Raw genomic sequence first — 14,486 nt, 5'->3', positions numbered from 1 at the left:
GACCACCTTTGGAGGAGACCGACAGTATGTTTCTTGTTCGACTCAAAATAAATTGTCAAAATGAGTCTTTTACTATTTTTAGAGTCTCTTTTTGACTGGCCTTTTTGAGTTGCAGAGATCAGAGTTGACGAATTATTGGCACGGCTCTAAAACACTGAGCTGGGATGTCGCGTACCTGAGGGCGTGCCAAGTAGTGGGAGGTATAAAAAGTACTGAACGTATCGACTGGGTGAAAACTGTCAAGCGTTGAGTTATATCTGTTTTAAAGAGGACCTATTGTGCTTATTTTCACTTGATCAAATAGAACATGTTTACATGCTTTTATATTCAAAAAACGATTAATTTTTCTCATAATGGCTTTGTCGGAAACGCTTTGTGTGAGCTCCGCTGTTTGAGGGTATGTCAAACTAGCTGATAGGCAGGTAGACGTCAGACTGGCACATACGGGTACTTCGCAAGAAGGCCGCGTCCCCTTTTTGGAGATAGAAAACCGAAGATCCCATAGACTTCAATGCCATTTGACGTATGTTTGGATTGTAATTTTGACAAATTCGTATGCATTCATCTCTTGTTAAACAAATGTTTGATTTATACACATGTCTAATAATTATTTTGTGACCTTGCCTGAACTGTTTGATCTATAGGCTGAGATTTAGTTGGAGACGACAGTCTGATGCTGCTATAACGTTAATGTATGACTGTATTATTGCAGCAGCCTCCCACTCAAGCTAACGTTAGCTATCCATGCTGGTCACTGTCACCAGCATCATTTATTGATTTACAACACTGACAGTGACAGTGACAGTATTGTATGTGCCTCAGATCTCAGTATGAAAGCCTTGGTTACCCCGCTGCGCAACAGCTTTTCTCCTGTGACAGCAGTTACGCTGTTACCGTCTATGAGGGACACAGGATTATTTTCCCCCAAAAAGGGGCATGGTCACACGAGCCAACACCGGATGGCGTATTGCCGGTCTGATGTATTATGCAAATGTGTTACTTGGTGACATCACCACGTTACGGAAGAAAAGGTGGGACTTCAAGCAAGGCGTTTCAGGCAGTTCAGGAGCAGTATTTCAGTGGGGGAGAGTAACTCCCTTTGGCGTGGGCTTTGTAACTTTGCACACCTTTTACATACACAAAAAACTATATAACACACTAGAGGAAAGGGAAAAAGCCCAAAGGCATAATAGGTCCTCTTTAAAGCACATTTAGTTTAACTGCCTTATAAATTAAAAGTTCCATTTTAGTCTTTTTTTGCCATATTTAGCTAATGCATCCATCTTTATTTATCAGCTTTGCGTTCTAGTTGGTGGCAGCTTGCTACACAATTTGAGCTGTTTCTTTTGGTGGTTTATATTGCATGCATGACGTCAAAAACACAAATGCCACTTAAATAGGCACAAAATAAGACACACCGAGAGAAAGATTGATCTTTGAAAGTCATTTAACTAATACTGAACACGTTCCCTGTTCGGTTCACAAGAACACCACGTAATAGTAAATACTTTTATATACATATGTACAAGAAGTAGGATGCAGTGTTGATGACCGTTCTTTTTAAGTAGTTTTAAGGCTAAAGATAAGGTGTCTGTAAAAAACTGTGCTACATCACTGAAGAGGAACCAGCTCAGGTTGGTTTGCTCTGCGTGCTGGGCTTGTGACGCTAGCTTTACAGTAAAGGTCAGGATGTTAAAATACTTGTCTGTAAGATCACTCAGGCTAAAGCCCTGCCTACCAGCGCACACACTACAACACTGCTTCTCTTCTACGAGTCAGGTCACATGTACATTTCTCAACATTACATATTATTTACTATTAATCTCAGCAGTGTAAATATTCTGTACAAAACAACTCCTATTCACTTTGGTAGAACTTCTTGACTGATACCTCAAGGAATAAAAAAACAAAAATCACTTTGTCCCTGAAAAATGTTAAATTCAGCATTTGTTTTTGGGTAGTCTAAATCTGATTGAGAGTAAAAACTGATCTTTAGGAGTTTCCCTCAGTGTGCAGACTAAGACAGCTGTCAGCTGTATAAGAAAAGGTTCATTGTCACTCATCCAGCATTTAGCTCATCTGACTGCACCTGAATCTTGAGCACAGTTAATGCTTTTCCCCATTCGATAAAGAGTTGTCAGAGAAGCATGCAAGAGCACAGATACTCAGGCTTCACTTTAGCATACATACAGTATGAGTTAACATCAACGGCGTCAAAAAGGATGCATATTAGAGATCCTTGAGTGTGATTAAGAAGTGGTGTCAAGATGCAACTTTAGATAACACAAAATACTGAATCTGGAAATCATGTGGCCTGTACATGAACAACACAGTCAGATGTACTGTACAAATTAAATCCTATAACTAGGTGACGCAACGCACTACAAACTGCTAGCTCCTTCTTTATAACAGAACTGCACAAGGGAGGAATGTGTGTCGAGGGGCTTGACCTCACAGCCCAGTGAAAGAGTGATTCACTCTCACTATGAGGTGTCTCGTCCTGGTTGTAGAGTCTGGAATGTGAGGCTGTGCTCATCTGTTGAATACTGGGGGGTTACAATAGGCTAGGTCCCATGGAAGGGGGCAGTAATGCTCCAAGCCCCAATCAAATATTATTCCAAACCTTCTGACCCCTTGTTTGTGATTTGTGCTCAGCTGTCCCCATCCCTGGAAGTGTCAACCAGTAGTCAGCTCAGATCTTCTTCGCCCTACGGCCCAGGTGGTAGTAGAAAGCCATGGTGACCACCAGGAAGAGCACCCGACTGAGGAGCAGCAGCACGGCACCATAGGGTAGGATGCCAATCTCCAGTAAGGTGAAGGATGTCACTGAAACCACAGAACAATATTTAGTACCTGAGATATGACTTTTATTAAGAAAAAGGCACATTGAGATGCATCGCCAGCAAAACACGCGTTTTTGAAGTGGTCTTTAGCCTTTAGCGACGCGTCTCGGTGTGATCAGCCCCTTAACCTATAGAAAGTGGATCTTAAAGATGAATAAGTTCATATTTTTTTCAAGTTTGTCTTAAAACAATATTTGAAAGCCCATATATACATTGAAAGAGGTATTTGTCACGGCAATTATCAGTCTGTGTTAGACAAATTTAGTCAAAGTTAGTCATTTTAGTATAAAATTCCCTGGATGGTGTTTCCTTGCAGAGCTGGGTTGGAGGGTATGTACCACAAAGAAATTTGTCCACCATCACTTGTATTGTAATTGCTTTAGGAAGGGGTCTCTTTGAGTCCAGTATGGACAGGAGGAATGGTGATGGAGACCAAAAGCTGTTTCAATGTACATATAGGCATGTGAGACTTGAAACTGTGTGAACCTCTCCTTTAATATAATGCAAGGCTGTGACTCTACACTCTGAACACAAGAGGGCAGTATCGACACAATTACAATATTCTTTGGTAAAATCAATTCTGACTAATGGTTTGTCTCAACTCTGTCACTAAGTGAGATCGTGATTGTAACAGGTAGGGACAAAAACACATAAACAGAGCTGTTGAAAAAATGTATTGGAGGAATTTAAATCACCAAGAAACTGGACAGCAAAGTAGCAGGCTTCACTGAGCAGAGTCCACTGGAGGACACCCTTCTCTGCTGTGTAGAGACCGTTCCACATGATGAGGGCCAGGCCTGGAAAAAGATGTGATAAAAAGGAATATATAGGTTCAAGGGCATGGGAATGAAAACAAAAAAAAGGAGGAAGCTCAGGAGAGAAGACTCCTACACGTCCAAGAGCAAATCCACTAACAAAACTACTGAGAACAATTTACCCGCAGCTGTAATCTGCGATGCAATGTGCACACGGTGATAAGTGGCCTATTGATGATCCATTGAATGCTCTGACTCATTGATTCTGATAAAAGCCTGTGCTAGATCATTTCATTCCCTGCGATTCCTCTGGTTAATTTTCCTGTATTTCACTCCCACCCACCCACACACACCAGTGAGGCGATTGAAACGAGCAGGGGTAGGCAGATAGGTGGGAGGGCTGATGGACTGTATCCTCCTGCCAGCTTCCATCTGTGTGGCAGATGAGACCCCATCTATCGCCCCCTTTACCGCTCCTTGTCCTGGAAGACATCACCCTTTTTCTTCGCTAATCCCCACAGCCCCGCTGACATTTATAATAAAGAAGCCCCTCTTTTGTTGGCCTTATGAGACTGAGAGCTGGTTCATTAATATGTTGCTCCACAGTGCCATGTGTTTAAAGTCTCTCTCCTCAGACAACGCAGTAATCATCCAGAGGGTTATTTTTGTTTTTCTTCAGATTCATCAAGATGTGCGTTCAATGTGTTAAAAGTGCAGTATGAGGTTTCTCCTTAGTATTTCCATAAATGTCTTGTGAGGGAGGATGAAATATGTTCTGCTCCTATGTCTATATAAGGCCCCGGTGCCGGCGTTCTGACATATGTTATGGCCTGACTTGGCTGAAAGTGACAACCTCGCAAAACTTACTGGATATATGCTAAGTCTTTGCTCTCACTAGGGCAGCACAATTAATGGAATATTAATCGCGATCACGATTTTGGCTTCCAACAATTAAATGAACGTGATCGACTGCGATATTGACGTTTAAAATGCTCCGCTCATAGAAAACTGCTGCATAAATCAAGCGCTTCCTACACCAACAGCTAGAGATGCACAATCAATCAGCAGCCGACCAAAGCTGGACGGTTTTCAGCGGTCTCATACATTATATATTTTTTGCCCGTCAGACACAAATGTGCTGCCGCCACATGACGGTTTTACGTCGGCACACAGTCAGTAACGTCACACAAACACAACATGTCGTCGGTGTGGAAGTTCTTCAGTGTGAGTGAAGGAGACATAAAGCTGTAATTTGTCATAACTGCAAGTCCAAAATAAGCCGAGGAGAAACAACATTAAAACATTTGGAACAGCTAACTTAATCAGACACTTATTATGGTAATGCCTTCCCATGATGCTGCTGAGAGTAATCACAGCTTCTCTCTGTAGAATAACTATTGGGCGATGGTAGATTATAACGCTATCTTGATGCATTCAAATGTAATCTTGTAAAATACCGCTTAGATAAGAGAGAGGGAATTATGTCCTGTTTAACTTCTTAACACTACCTCTAAGCAGCTTCTAATATATAATTAAAACTATCCATAAAAATACAATAATTTATTTCCAAATAATAATAATATTTATATTTGCAAAGAACCACTATAGATGACAATAACAAAGTAAAATAATAACATTTAGAATTCTAACGCTCTGTTTATTTAAATGTGAATTTACAATAAAAATATTTTGTCCCTAAAATCTACAAATAATCGCGATAAATAATCGTGATCTCAATATTGATCAAAAATAATCGTGATTAGCATTTTGGCCATAATCGTGCAGCTCTAGCTCTCACCCTTCTTTATTTCCCTGCTTACTTTCCTATCAAGGAGCAACCTGTATGTTACCTGCCTCTCTGCCACAGTCACACTGTGCCTCTTCACATAGCAATCACAAACCTGTAATCACTAACTGAGTGACTGACTCACTGAAACAATTAAAATAATCGCAAATGCCAGAATTGACTGGCATATATATGAGCATCGATTGTCTCCTGGTGATGGTGCGGCACAGAAGAGCAATGTAGAATAGTACACTGCCTCCTTTGAATTCCAGGCCAACCCACACACACATTCATACAGTACATACACTGTCCTGCCATCCCTCACTGTGTTCCCGTCGGATTTAGATCTGATATATGAGGCCACAGAGGCATGTGGAAGCTTTTGGTGTGAGCATTCTGGAGAATTGGTCTCTGTACTCCTGTCAAGTCCTCACAGTGAACAGTAACTGAATCAAATGACACAGCCTTGGTTTGTAGCCTGAAGGGATGATTTTGCAGCAAGAAGAGAGCTTTTTTGTACGTCATCTGAATGTGCGTGTGTGAACTGTAATGAATGCATTATCACAAAAGATCACGTGCAGTAGGGCAGATTACATTTTTGTTAACAGATATAGATAAATATTAAAATGCTGCGTGTCAGCGCGGTGAATGTACTCCCACATGCGAAGCTATGTTCACTGTTATGCATGAATAGGAGTGAAGACTTACTAAGCAGCGCTCCTCCATAAAGGCGAATGGAGATGCTAGTCGTGGAGAGCTCCTCCTCGAAAACAACCTCAAATAGCTGGTTGGGAAACACCAGGGCCTGTGTAGGAAAACAAAAAGCACAACACAACTCTGTCTATCAACACAACAGCATTCTGTTCTCCCCAAACAGCCCCAAAATGCAGCAGCATTGACAAAGTGTCCCTGTCTGTGAATCACTGTATATGACCTCAACACTGAGGACACTGAGCATTTAGCCGCTATAGCCGACAATGATGGAGCTGTTTCTCCAGATGTCCCTCACTGATAAGTTGGGAAAAAATCTATAAAAACTCACTGCTGCACAACAGGATTTCTCCTCTTTTGACAATGAGTGATTTTTCTCCTTCAGTAACTGTACAAAAGTCTCTATACTGAAAGAGACTATAAAAATGTAGTGACTTAATGGCGCTTTCACAAGCTATAGTCCGTTTGGACGAAGGCAGGAGGTTAAATAACGCTCCAAACTGTCATGTCCATTTTCAAAGGAGTCCCTTGACCTCTGACCTCAAGATATGTGAATGAAAATGGGTTCTATGGGTACCCATGAGTCTCTCCTTTACAGACAGTTTTGGGGCAAGTCATAGTCAAGTCAGCACACTGACAGCTGATGTTGCCTGTTGGGCTTCAGTTTCATGTAATGATTTGAGCATATTTTTGAATGGTAAATGCAGTACCTGTGAGGGCTTCTGGACAATATCTCTCATTGTTTTGTGTTGTTAAGTGATTGCTAATAATAAATATAAAACATACAATTATAAGCAAACATATTCACCCACTCCTATGTTGATAAGAGTATTTAATACTTGACAAATCTCCCTTTAACAGATACAAAATGTTGACAGCCCTAATATATTGCTGTCGAAATGTTTTAATTTTGACTTGGCACTGATCTACAGTTTGCACAAATCCCTTCTCCTTTAGTTTATCCAGAATGACTTTACTCTATTTTTGTGGACTTGATTTAGCATATCCTATATGCTCTCTTCAGCCCAGATGTCAATCACACATCGGACTTCTGCAGAAGTCCAAGTCGGTCCTCTCCCACTCATGTTAACCTGTCGTTTACCTGTGTCCATCTCAACAAATGCCCGCACAGGCAGCCTGCGTTTTGGTTCATTTTGGAAGCGGTCCAAGACCACCTGTTGCAAGTGCCAGAGTATGATTACTGCGTTCACAACCGCCCAAACAAACTGCACCAGATTTCAATTAAAACAGAGTTAATGTTGGCTTGTGAAAGCGCCCTCAGTCATGAATGTGAAACAACTCCTTCACTGTGATGAGGATTTAAGCAACACTTACCATCACGGCCATAACTGTGAAACCCACTGCAGAGATGAGAATCCACCCCCTGAGAACAGAGAGACATTACATGATGTACTGTATCCTTCCTGTAAGCAATACTGGTTGTGCATTTGTTTTCTCAGAGTTTACAAGATGTTGAATTCAGTGGAAGTGAGAGATGACCTTACATAGTCTGCTGTGTTAACTGTGAGCTGGTGTGAGCAGTTGAAATCTCACCTCAGCCCGACGGGCTCTCGCACCGTAAACTTCATCTCGTTTCCGAGCATCTGACTGATCTGTGAGCGAACAAGGCGAGACAAAAGAAAGAGGAAATGAGTTGTGAGTAAGGAAATATAAAAGCAATCATGTCATCTTAACAGATATATATTATGACAGCCTTCAACAAAGCACCACATAACCAAGAATAAAGTGCCCTCCATGGATGTGCGTTTCATGTTGCCAACTCTGTACCTACTGCTACTGGAAAGAAGCACATTACACAAAACGGTGGATAGAACAGAAGAGAGGCTGAGCATCAATAAGGACCTTTTAAAAGCCCAAAGCATTTAGTGGGAGAATATTTTTGACAAATTGAAAGCAATGTTTTATTCCTGTTGAGTAGAAAAACAGTTAATATTTCATGAAATGCCACAGTGAATGAATCACATCCCGCAGCAATATTGAGGAGACACACCCGAGCGTTTCCCTGGTAATATCTGTTAAGATAAACATCTCTTATCACGGATGCTAGAAGATGCTGGAATGCTAATAACTGGCAATTGTTTTTCCACCTCTGGCATAAATATATTCATGTGAACCCCTCAGAAAAAAAACACAAATATGAGGCATGCAAGCATCCTCTGTTTAGTCTGATATTACCAGCATCTTAATATTCATCTACAACTATCTAAGGGCTTGTATGACGCAGTGATGAAACAATTAGTTTATTAAATCATTAGTCGATATACAGAAAATGTATCGACCACACGTGTGACAATCATAAAAGTAATTTTGTCACAAAATGACAAACATTTACTGGTTCCAGCTTCTATTGAAAAATGGGAGATTTTCTGCTTTTGTGCATTTTGTCACCATGAATATCTTTTAGACTGTTGGTTGGACAATTCAGCAGGTAAATTGAAAATGACAAGAATCATAATGCTGACTTTCGGAGGTGCTGCAGCTCTGAAAGGACTCTTCTTCACCTACTCTGGGAATGTCCCATGATTCAGAACTACTGGCAGAAGGTTCATGAATGTATAAAAAACATTACCCGCACCAATTTGAGCTCTGCCCCACGCTAAATGTTCTCAGTGATCCACAAATGACATGTCGCTGTGGAGCCACGGGCTTTACTCAGACCAGTATAATGGTGGGAAAGCAAATTATTATGAGAAACTGGAGGAACCCAGATGAGCCCTCTTTACACTCTTTATGTGTCAGAATTAATTGGTTGCTTGTAAATTAGATAAGATCATGGTACAGATAAATGTAAGAATATGTATTTGATTTGTGTTTCTTTTTGTATTTTATTTGTATTTTATGCTCTGAAATGTTAATGAGAAATTCAGATTTAGTTTTTAATGGTAAAGTCATAAAAAAAAGGACATGGAGCTAAACAAACTGCCCCAGATAAACCACAAAGAGGGCTAGAGAGAAAATAAACTTGGTGTTCAGCCTGAACAGACAGTAACCCACAGAGAAATTACAATTGTTGGTTGGCTGTGAAGTTGTATTCCTTCCTCCAAAGCCTTCAGGTCTCATCACTCCCCCCTAACATCAGTGAGTTCCCTTCATCATTAAACATATCTCCCCTCAAAAACGGTTCTTGTGTTGCAGCGAGACACTGAACCATGAAAACCACTAAAGCAGCGAAGATGAATTATTTTCTGGCTAGCGGCGTTTAGAGGGAACCCACTATCATTTGGAAAGTAGTTTTATGCTTGATGCTCCTGTGAAATGTCAGAGTGAATAAAACAAAATTATTCATGTCATATACTAGAAAGATCAAGTCAAGGGTTTTGCCTTCTACCATTCCCCACCATGTACTGTTAAGTGTTACTGAGCAGCAGCATCAGGAACACAACTGTATTCCATCTAGTTGCTCCATCAAATCAGGTCATGAGCAGTTACAAAGAAACTGTATATGTGTATTCAGATTACTTTTTTGTTGTGGAACAAGTAACATAACGCGTTAGTTTGCAATTCAGCAAGATACTGAACCCCAAATTGTTTCCGAAGGCTGTGCCATCAGTGTGTGAATGAGTATTTAGATTAGAGCCTGATGGGCAGGTTGGCAGCATCTTCCATCAGTGTATGAATGTATGTGTGAATGAGTGAATGCTGACATGTAGTGTAAAGTGCTTTGAGTGGTCGGAAGACTAGAAAGGCGCTATATAAATGCAGTCCATTTACTTCAAATTTGAAGAAGCACCTGCATACACACAGCTCCACAACTCTGGGGGGTGGCGAGCTGCAACGAGGAAGTGAACGATGCCGGTGCTACAGCAACAGCTTCCGGCTGTCACTCCCAGGGAAATTACCAAGCTTGTAGCTGGTTATGTGGGGGAGGAAATGCTATCAGTATAAACTGTAAAGTCTTCATCTTACTGATAGTAGTAAGTAATAAAATCCCTAGATGTGTAACATTGAGGGAACAGTGCCTGACAGAAAAAAACATTTGCTGGCTACCTCCATATAATAAAGAGCTGTTATTCCTGCCTGCAGAATTACAGATACTGTAGACGAGGCTTTGCAATGATGGTAGAGTCAATACATTCAAAGAAGTAGGCTTACAGTAGGCTATGTGCCCTCTGGATAATATAACCAACATGCGCAAGGAATCGCGAAGGGGTTTTCATCTTTTCTCAGTAGTAACGCTGTAATGTAACAAGTCACTTTTTAATGGCAGTAACATTGTAATTTAACAAGCTACATTTAAAAGTAACATTACTTAACAGTGGTTATGATAAATATCATGGATTTTATTGGGTTTAAGGTCTACAATATGATATGTTATGACGATATCAATAAGACCTCAAACTTGCAGAAGTTACTTGCAAGACATGTGAATCATGTTGTTGTTTTGCATATTTCTATTATCCACATTACTTATTCCAAGCACAAATCGAGTGATACTAATGGCCTCTTAAGCTTCGTAGAACTAGCATTTTATGATGTCAAAAATAGAAGAGGAAGATATGAAAAGATTTAATGTGCCATAAATGAAATGGAAAAAAAGTACTCTCTGCGCTACTGATTTTTTTTTTAGCTTCTTAAACGTTTCCTCTCACCCGTGGCTGCTGCAGCAGCTTTGATATCAGAGCAGAGCCCTTAAGAAAAGACACCCTTGAAGTTCATACAAATATTAAGATAAAGAGTTACACCCATTACATCTTTCATTGCACTGCAGCTGAAGTGCCTGTACATGCATCCGTCTGTGCCAGCTGCGATCACGTGACCAGGTGAATCAGCCTTCCTGTGCCATGGTTTCAGGGGCTGTTTTTGACAGGAACACATAAATATTCATGACTGGCATGAGAAATACTCAGAAGGAAATGAGCATCAAATGATTGGCTTGAGGTGGAATAGAGCAGGAAGAGGGAGAGAGGAAGAAACAGGAAAAAGGAAGAAATGCACAATGCTGTTTGTGGAGAGAGACGCTTAATCACAGCTGCTATGGTCCGGCCTCGTCATCAGTCAGCTACAATCCGTAAACAAAGGGCAACTTGTCAGCCGGAGAGCATGACAAATATTCAGGAGTAGTAGCAGAATCTCCTAATGACCAAACTAAAATTGTGCATCTCTTCTAAAGGATGTTGCCAGTTTGTGCAGTCACATTAAGTAGATAGTGATCACCACGTCTTATGTCTCAGTGGAAATCCTCTGCCTTGAAAAATATACACAAAACATTATGGTATGTCTTATCTATGAAGGACTCGGCTCAAGTTTGGATGTTCTTGACTGTTGCACTAACGTAGCGTACCAGTGAGCTAAAACGGCCGAAGGGCAAATATTTCTTGGCACAGTCGCACTCAAATATGCTAGCACAAATACAAAGCCTATCTCTCTCACTGACGTATATGTAATAGGAACAGTATTCTTATCTCTAAGCAGTAAAAGAGGCAGGAAGAGGCAGGAAGAGACAGTCAGCGAACCACAGGGGCACTTCCCTCCTTTGTTTACAGGGACCACAGATAAAGTTTAACTTCCAAACCAACTCTCTTAGATCCCGTGGGTCTCTTTAGCACAAATACTTGTGGCAAAGATAAATATAACAAATCAAGAGTAACAGCACAATGCAGCACATTGTAATAGCAACCGTTTAATTTCTAAATTAGGGCCAATGCCACAAGCATCCTCTGGTGCTGAGAAATGAAACCAACACTGAGGTGGCAAAAACTTCAGTTCTTCGAATTGCCACTTGAGGCTGGCTCCAAAAGGCAAGTCAATCCCCATAGACCCCCATGTTAAAAAGCAGAAAGCCTTAGTTTACAGCCTGGTACATAAAACGGTTCTGTTCTCTATAGCTAATTTCCCCGTTCATGACAACTGTACGGGGGTGAATTTTATATAATTCAACCATTTAAATTATATTAAGGCTTAAATTTAGTCATAATGATAGCATTGCCACTCTGAATGCAGGTGGGTGCTGTACCAGGTCGCTAGCTGCTAGCTGTCTGCTCGGCTGCGTCACCCAGGCCCGCCTCAGCTCCACCGACGATCCACCTCTTTGCCAATTTTTGGATTAGCCGTGATTTACGCCCGGGCCTGACTGGGCACGTCAGCAGTGCATGGCGGCTGCCCCGCTGAACTGCTGCGTCTTTCACACGTGTTGTGTCCGCACCAGCAGCGTTTCTGCTGCTGCACTGCTACTGCCAGCCATTTCTTTCTACATAAATTTTGCCTTTCATAATGGCTATTTCATTTCATCATTAATTTTTATTTATTTTAGATAGAAAAAGGTGAAGAAACGTGTGTCCATTTGTAAATAATAGTAATAATCCCCAATTAAAAGCCAATACTTTATTAATTCATTGAGCCCTGCAAGTCACTGTATTTTCCAAAACACTCCTGCAAATATTTCAGAATAAAAGCCTCACGTTAACAAATTAAGGAATTCTGTCCACAGAAAAAATGCTAGATGGCTTTTATTTAGAAACAGAAGCAGGAAGTGTTGAGTTAAAAAATAAATCTTTATTTTTTTCTCTGTCTGTGTCAAAAGATAATTTTCACTGTCTGTGACATCGAAACTGTAGTAATGTTGCTGGTATGATGCGTGGCACATGGAAAAAATAGGCGAGACATCAGACGCAGCTGACACGCAGCCGAGCCGCAACCGAACCGCAACCGAACCGCAACCGAACCGCTGCTCACGTGGGCTGTGTGGCTGCTCTAAACTGCTAACATGGGCGCCAAAATAAAAAACAACAAGTTCCGCAACCACCTCGGGCTGCTGACGTTCCCAGTGTGGCTCGGGCCTTAGGCTGTGTCGTCACTGCCAAGATGGCGACGGACGGAGCCACCTACTCTGAGCTTCACAACGCTCTTCATAAACCTATGGGTGACATCACAGAGACTACGTCCATATTTTATACAGCCTATGAGTTATTAGGGTAACCTAATATTCAAAACAGCAAGTACTATAGCCCACATTAGCCAAAGTGTTGTGTTACTGTACTGTTGCCAGATCACAATCCAATCATTACAGCCAGTATCTAATCCTTTGCAAATCAAATAATCTCTATTGGCCTGGATGTTGAGGCATTAAGTGAGTCTCTTTCCCCATCAGTGCGCCTTGTGAGAGGGATCTGAGTGACAGATGTCTGGGTTAGGCTCCTTGCTAAAACATTGAGAGAGAAAACAAACACTCAGAAGGGCTGAGAAAAGGGGGGGTGACATCTCATCACAAGCTATCAGCCACCACCGTATGCCTGCTCCCTTCTGTTCTGTTCCCTTCTCCCACTTGCCTGATTAATATTTCAGTGAGGAACAGTCAGCTCTGCTCATTCGAATGCAATCTGATAAAAAAATATAATAATCGTTGGATATTTGAGCCCTCTGAAACGGAACAAGACATTATTGTCAGTCTGCAACTGTGCAGCATTAATATAAAGATACGTTTTTGTGTCTCCTGGCATGAACCAGCAAGTGTGCTGTTGTGTTTTGGTATACACATCATTGTGCATTGTCTATACGAGTGTGCAAATACGTGCGAGGCAGGAATATGATACACGAGACGCAAGAGGCAGGGAGTCTCTCAGGGGAGACAATCACATCTCAATGGAGATGCGGGAGCTCAAGGGATTACGTGATCTAGATTCATTGAAGCATAATGCACACAACGGGACGCTAGGAGAGTGATGACACAATTAGCAGCCCGTTGTGGCTTTTAAAAGGAATCCATAGCTCCACTCAGAGTCAATGAATGCCTCTGTGGTTGAGTGCCATTTTTGTTTGTGCATTGCTGCAATTTTATCCATTTGACTGATGACGGTTTAACATGTGCTTACATTTATAACCAAGTTGATTGTTGTGGTAATGTGCTGGCTATTTGCCTTTGCTGTCTGCATCACTGCCCATATAGAGTGCTACAGGAATCCTACAGTAATCCTAAAACCCGTAAATAAGTTAGGATTTTAGAACATCCGGTTCCCTCGTCTGGAAGTCAATGGGTTTTTAGTTACTGTATATGCCAGAAATAAGGTCTGAGGTTAACACAAGTTTAAGAGATTTAACGTTTTGTTCTACAACATAAAATACATCAACAAATACCCCACTAGTGAAATTTGAAGCCTTTATGTGTCTTAAAAAAAAGGCAGTTGCTAACAAGTGGCTAAATGAGACTACTAAACGTCATCACTCCGACTTGTCCGCCTTTACAGCCTTGTTGTGTATACTTGTGCTCATGCGACCGTGGTGCAGTTTGTTTATAGCCTAGCTTTTTACTTCTTGTGATTGCATTCACACTTCAAAAATCACAAGAGTAGTGTTCATTTGTGAAGATTATCTTCCTGAACAAAAAGTGTAAGTATCCTAAATGTTTGCTTGCCACGGAGCTTATTTTCTGCAATA

The 14,486-nt window shown here is 41.2% G+C and overlaps 1 protein-coding gene across 4 annotated transcripts in view; it reads right to left on the bottom strand.

The window, feature by feature from the left end:
- Positions 1-1,429: 1,429 nt before the first annotated feature.
- The window catches only part of tp53i11b (tumor protein p53 inducible protein 11b), a 61,356-nt gene continuing 48,299 nt past the window's right edge, over positions 1,430-14,486 (bottom strand). For 2 of the 4 annotated variants that reach the window (XM_037767460.1, XM_037767461.1), the window contains 5 exons: positions 7,650-7,708; positions 7,431-7,479; positions 6,093-6,189; positions 3,539-3,640; positions 2,693-2,826 (listed from right to left, as the gene is read on the bottom strand). In XM_037767460.1, coding sequence (XP_037623388.1) covers positions 2,693-2,826; positions 3,539-3,640; positions 6,093-6,189; positions 7,431-7,479; positions 7,650-7,708 — 441 coding nt within the window. Of the gene's footprint in view, positions 2,827-3,538; positions 3,641-6,092; positions 6,190-7,430; positions 7,480-7,600; positions 7,709-14,486 lie in introns of those variants that run through there. The other 2 variants (XM_037767458.1, XM_037767462.1) reach the window with 2 other exon arrangements.

Source organism: Sebastes umbrosus, chromosome 4 (assembly GCF_015220745.1).
Source record: "Sebastes umbrosus isolate fSebUmb1 chromosome 4, fSebUmb1.pri, whole genome shotgun sequence".
NCBI classification, from domain to species: Eukaryota; Metazoa; Chordata; class Actinopteri; order Perciformes; family Sebastidae; genus Sebastes; species Sebastes umbrosus.
The sequence above is the reverse complement of the archived record's forward strand: the minus strand, read 5'-3'. Positions and strand labels throughout refer to the sequence as shown.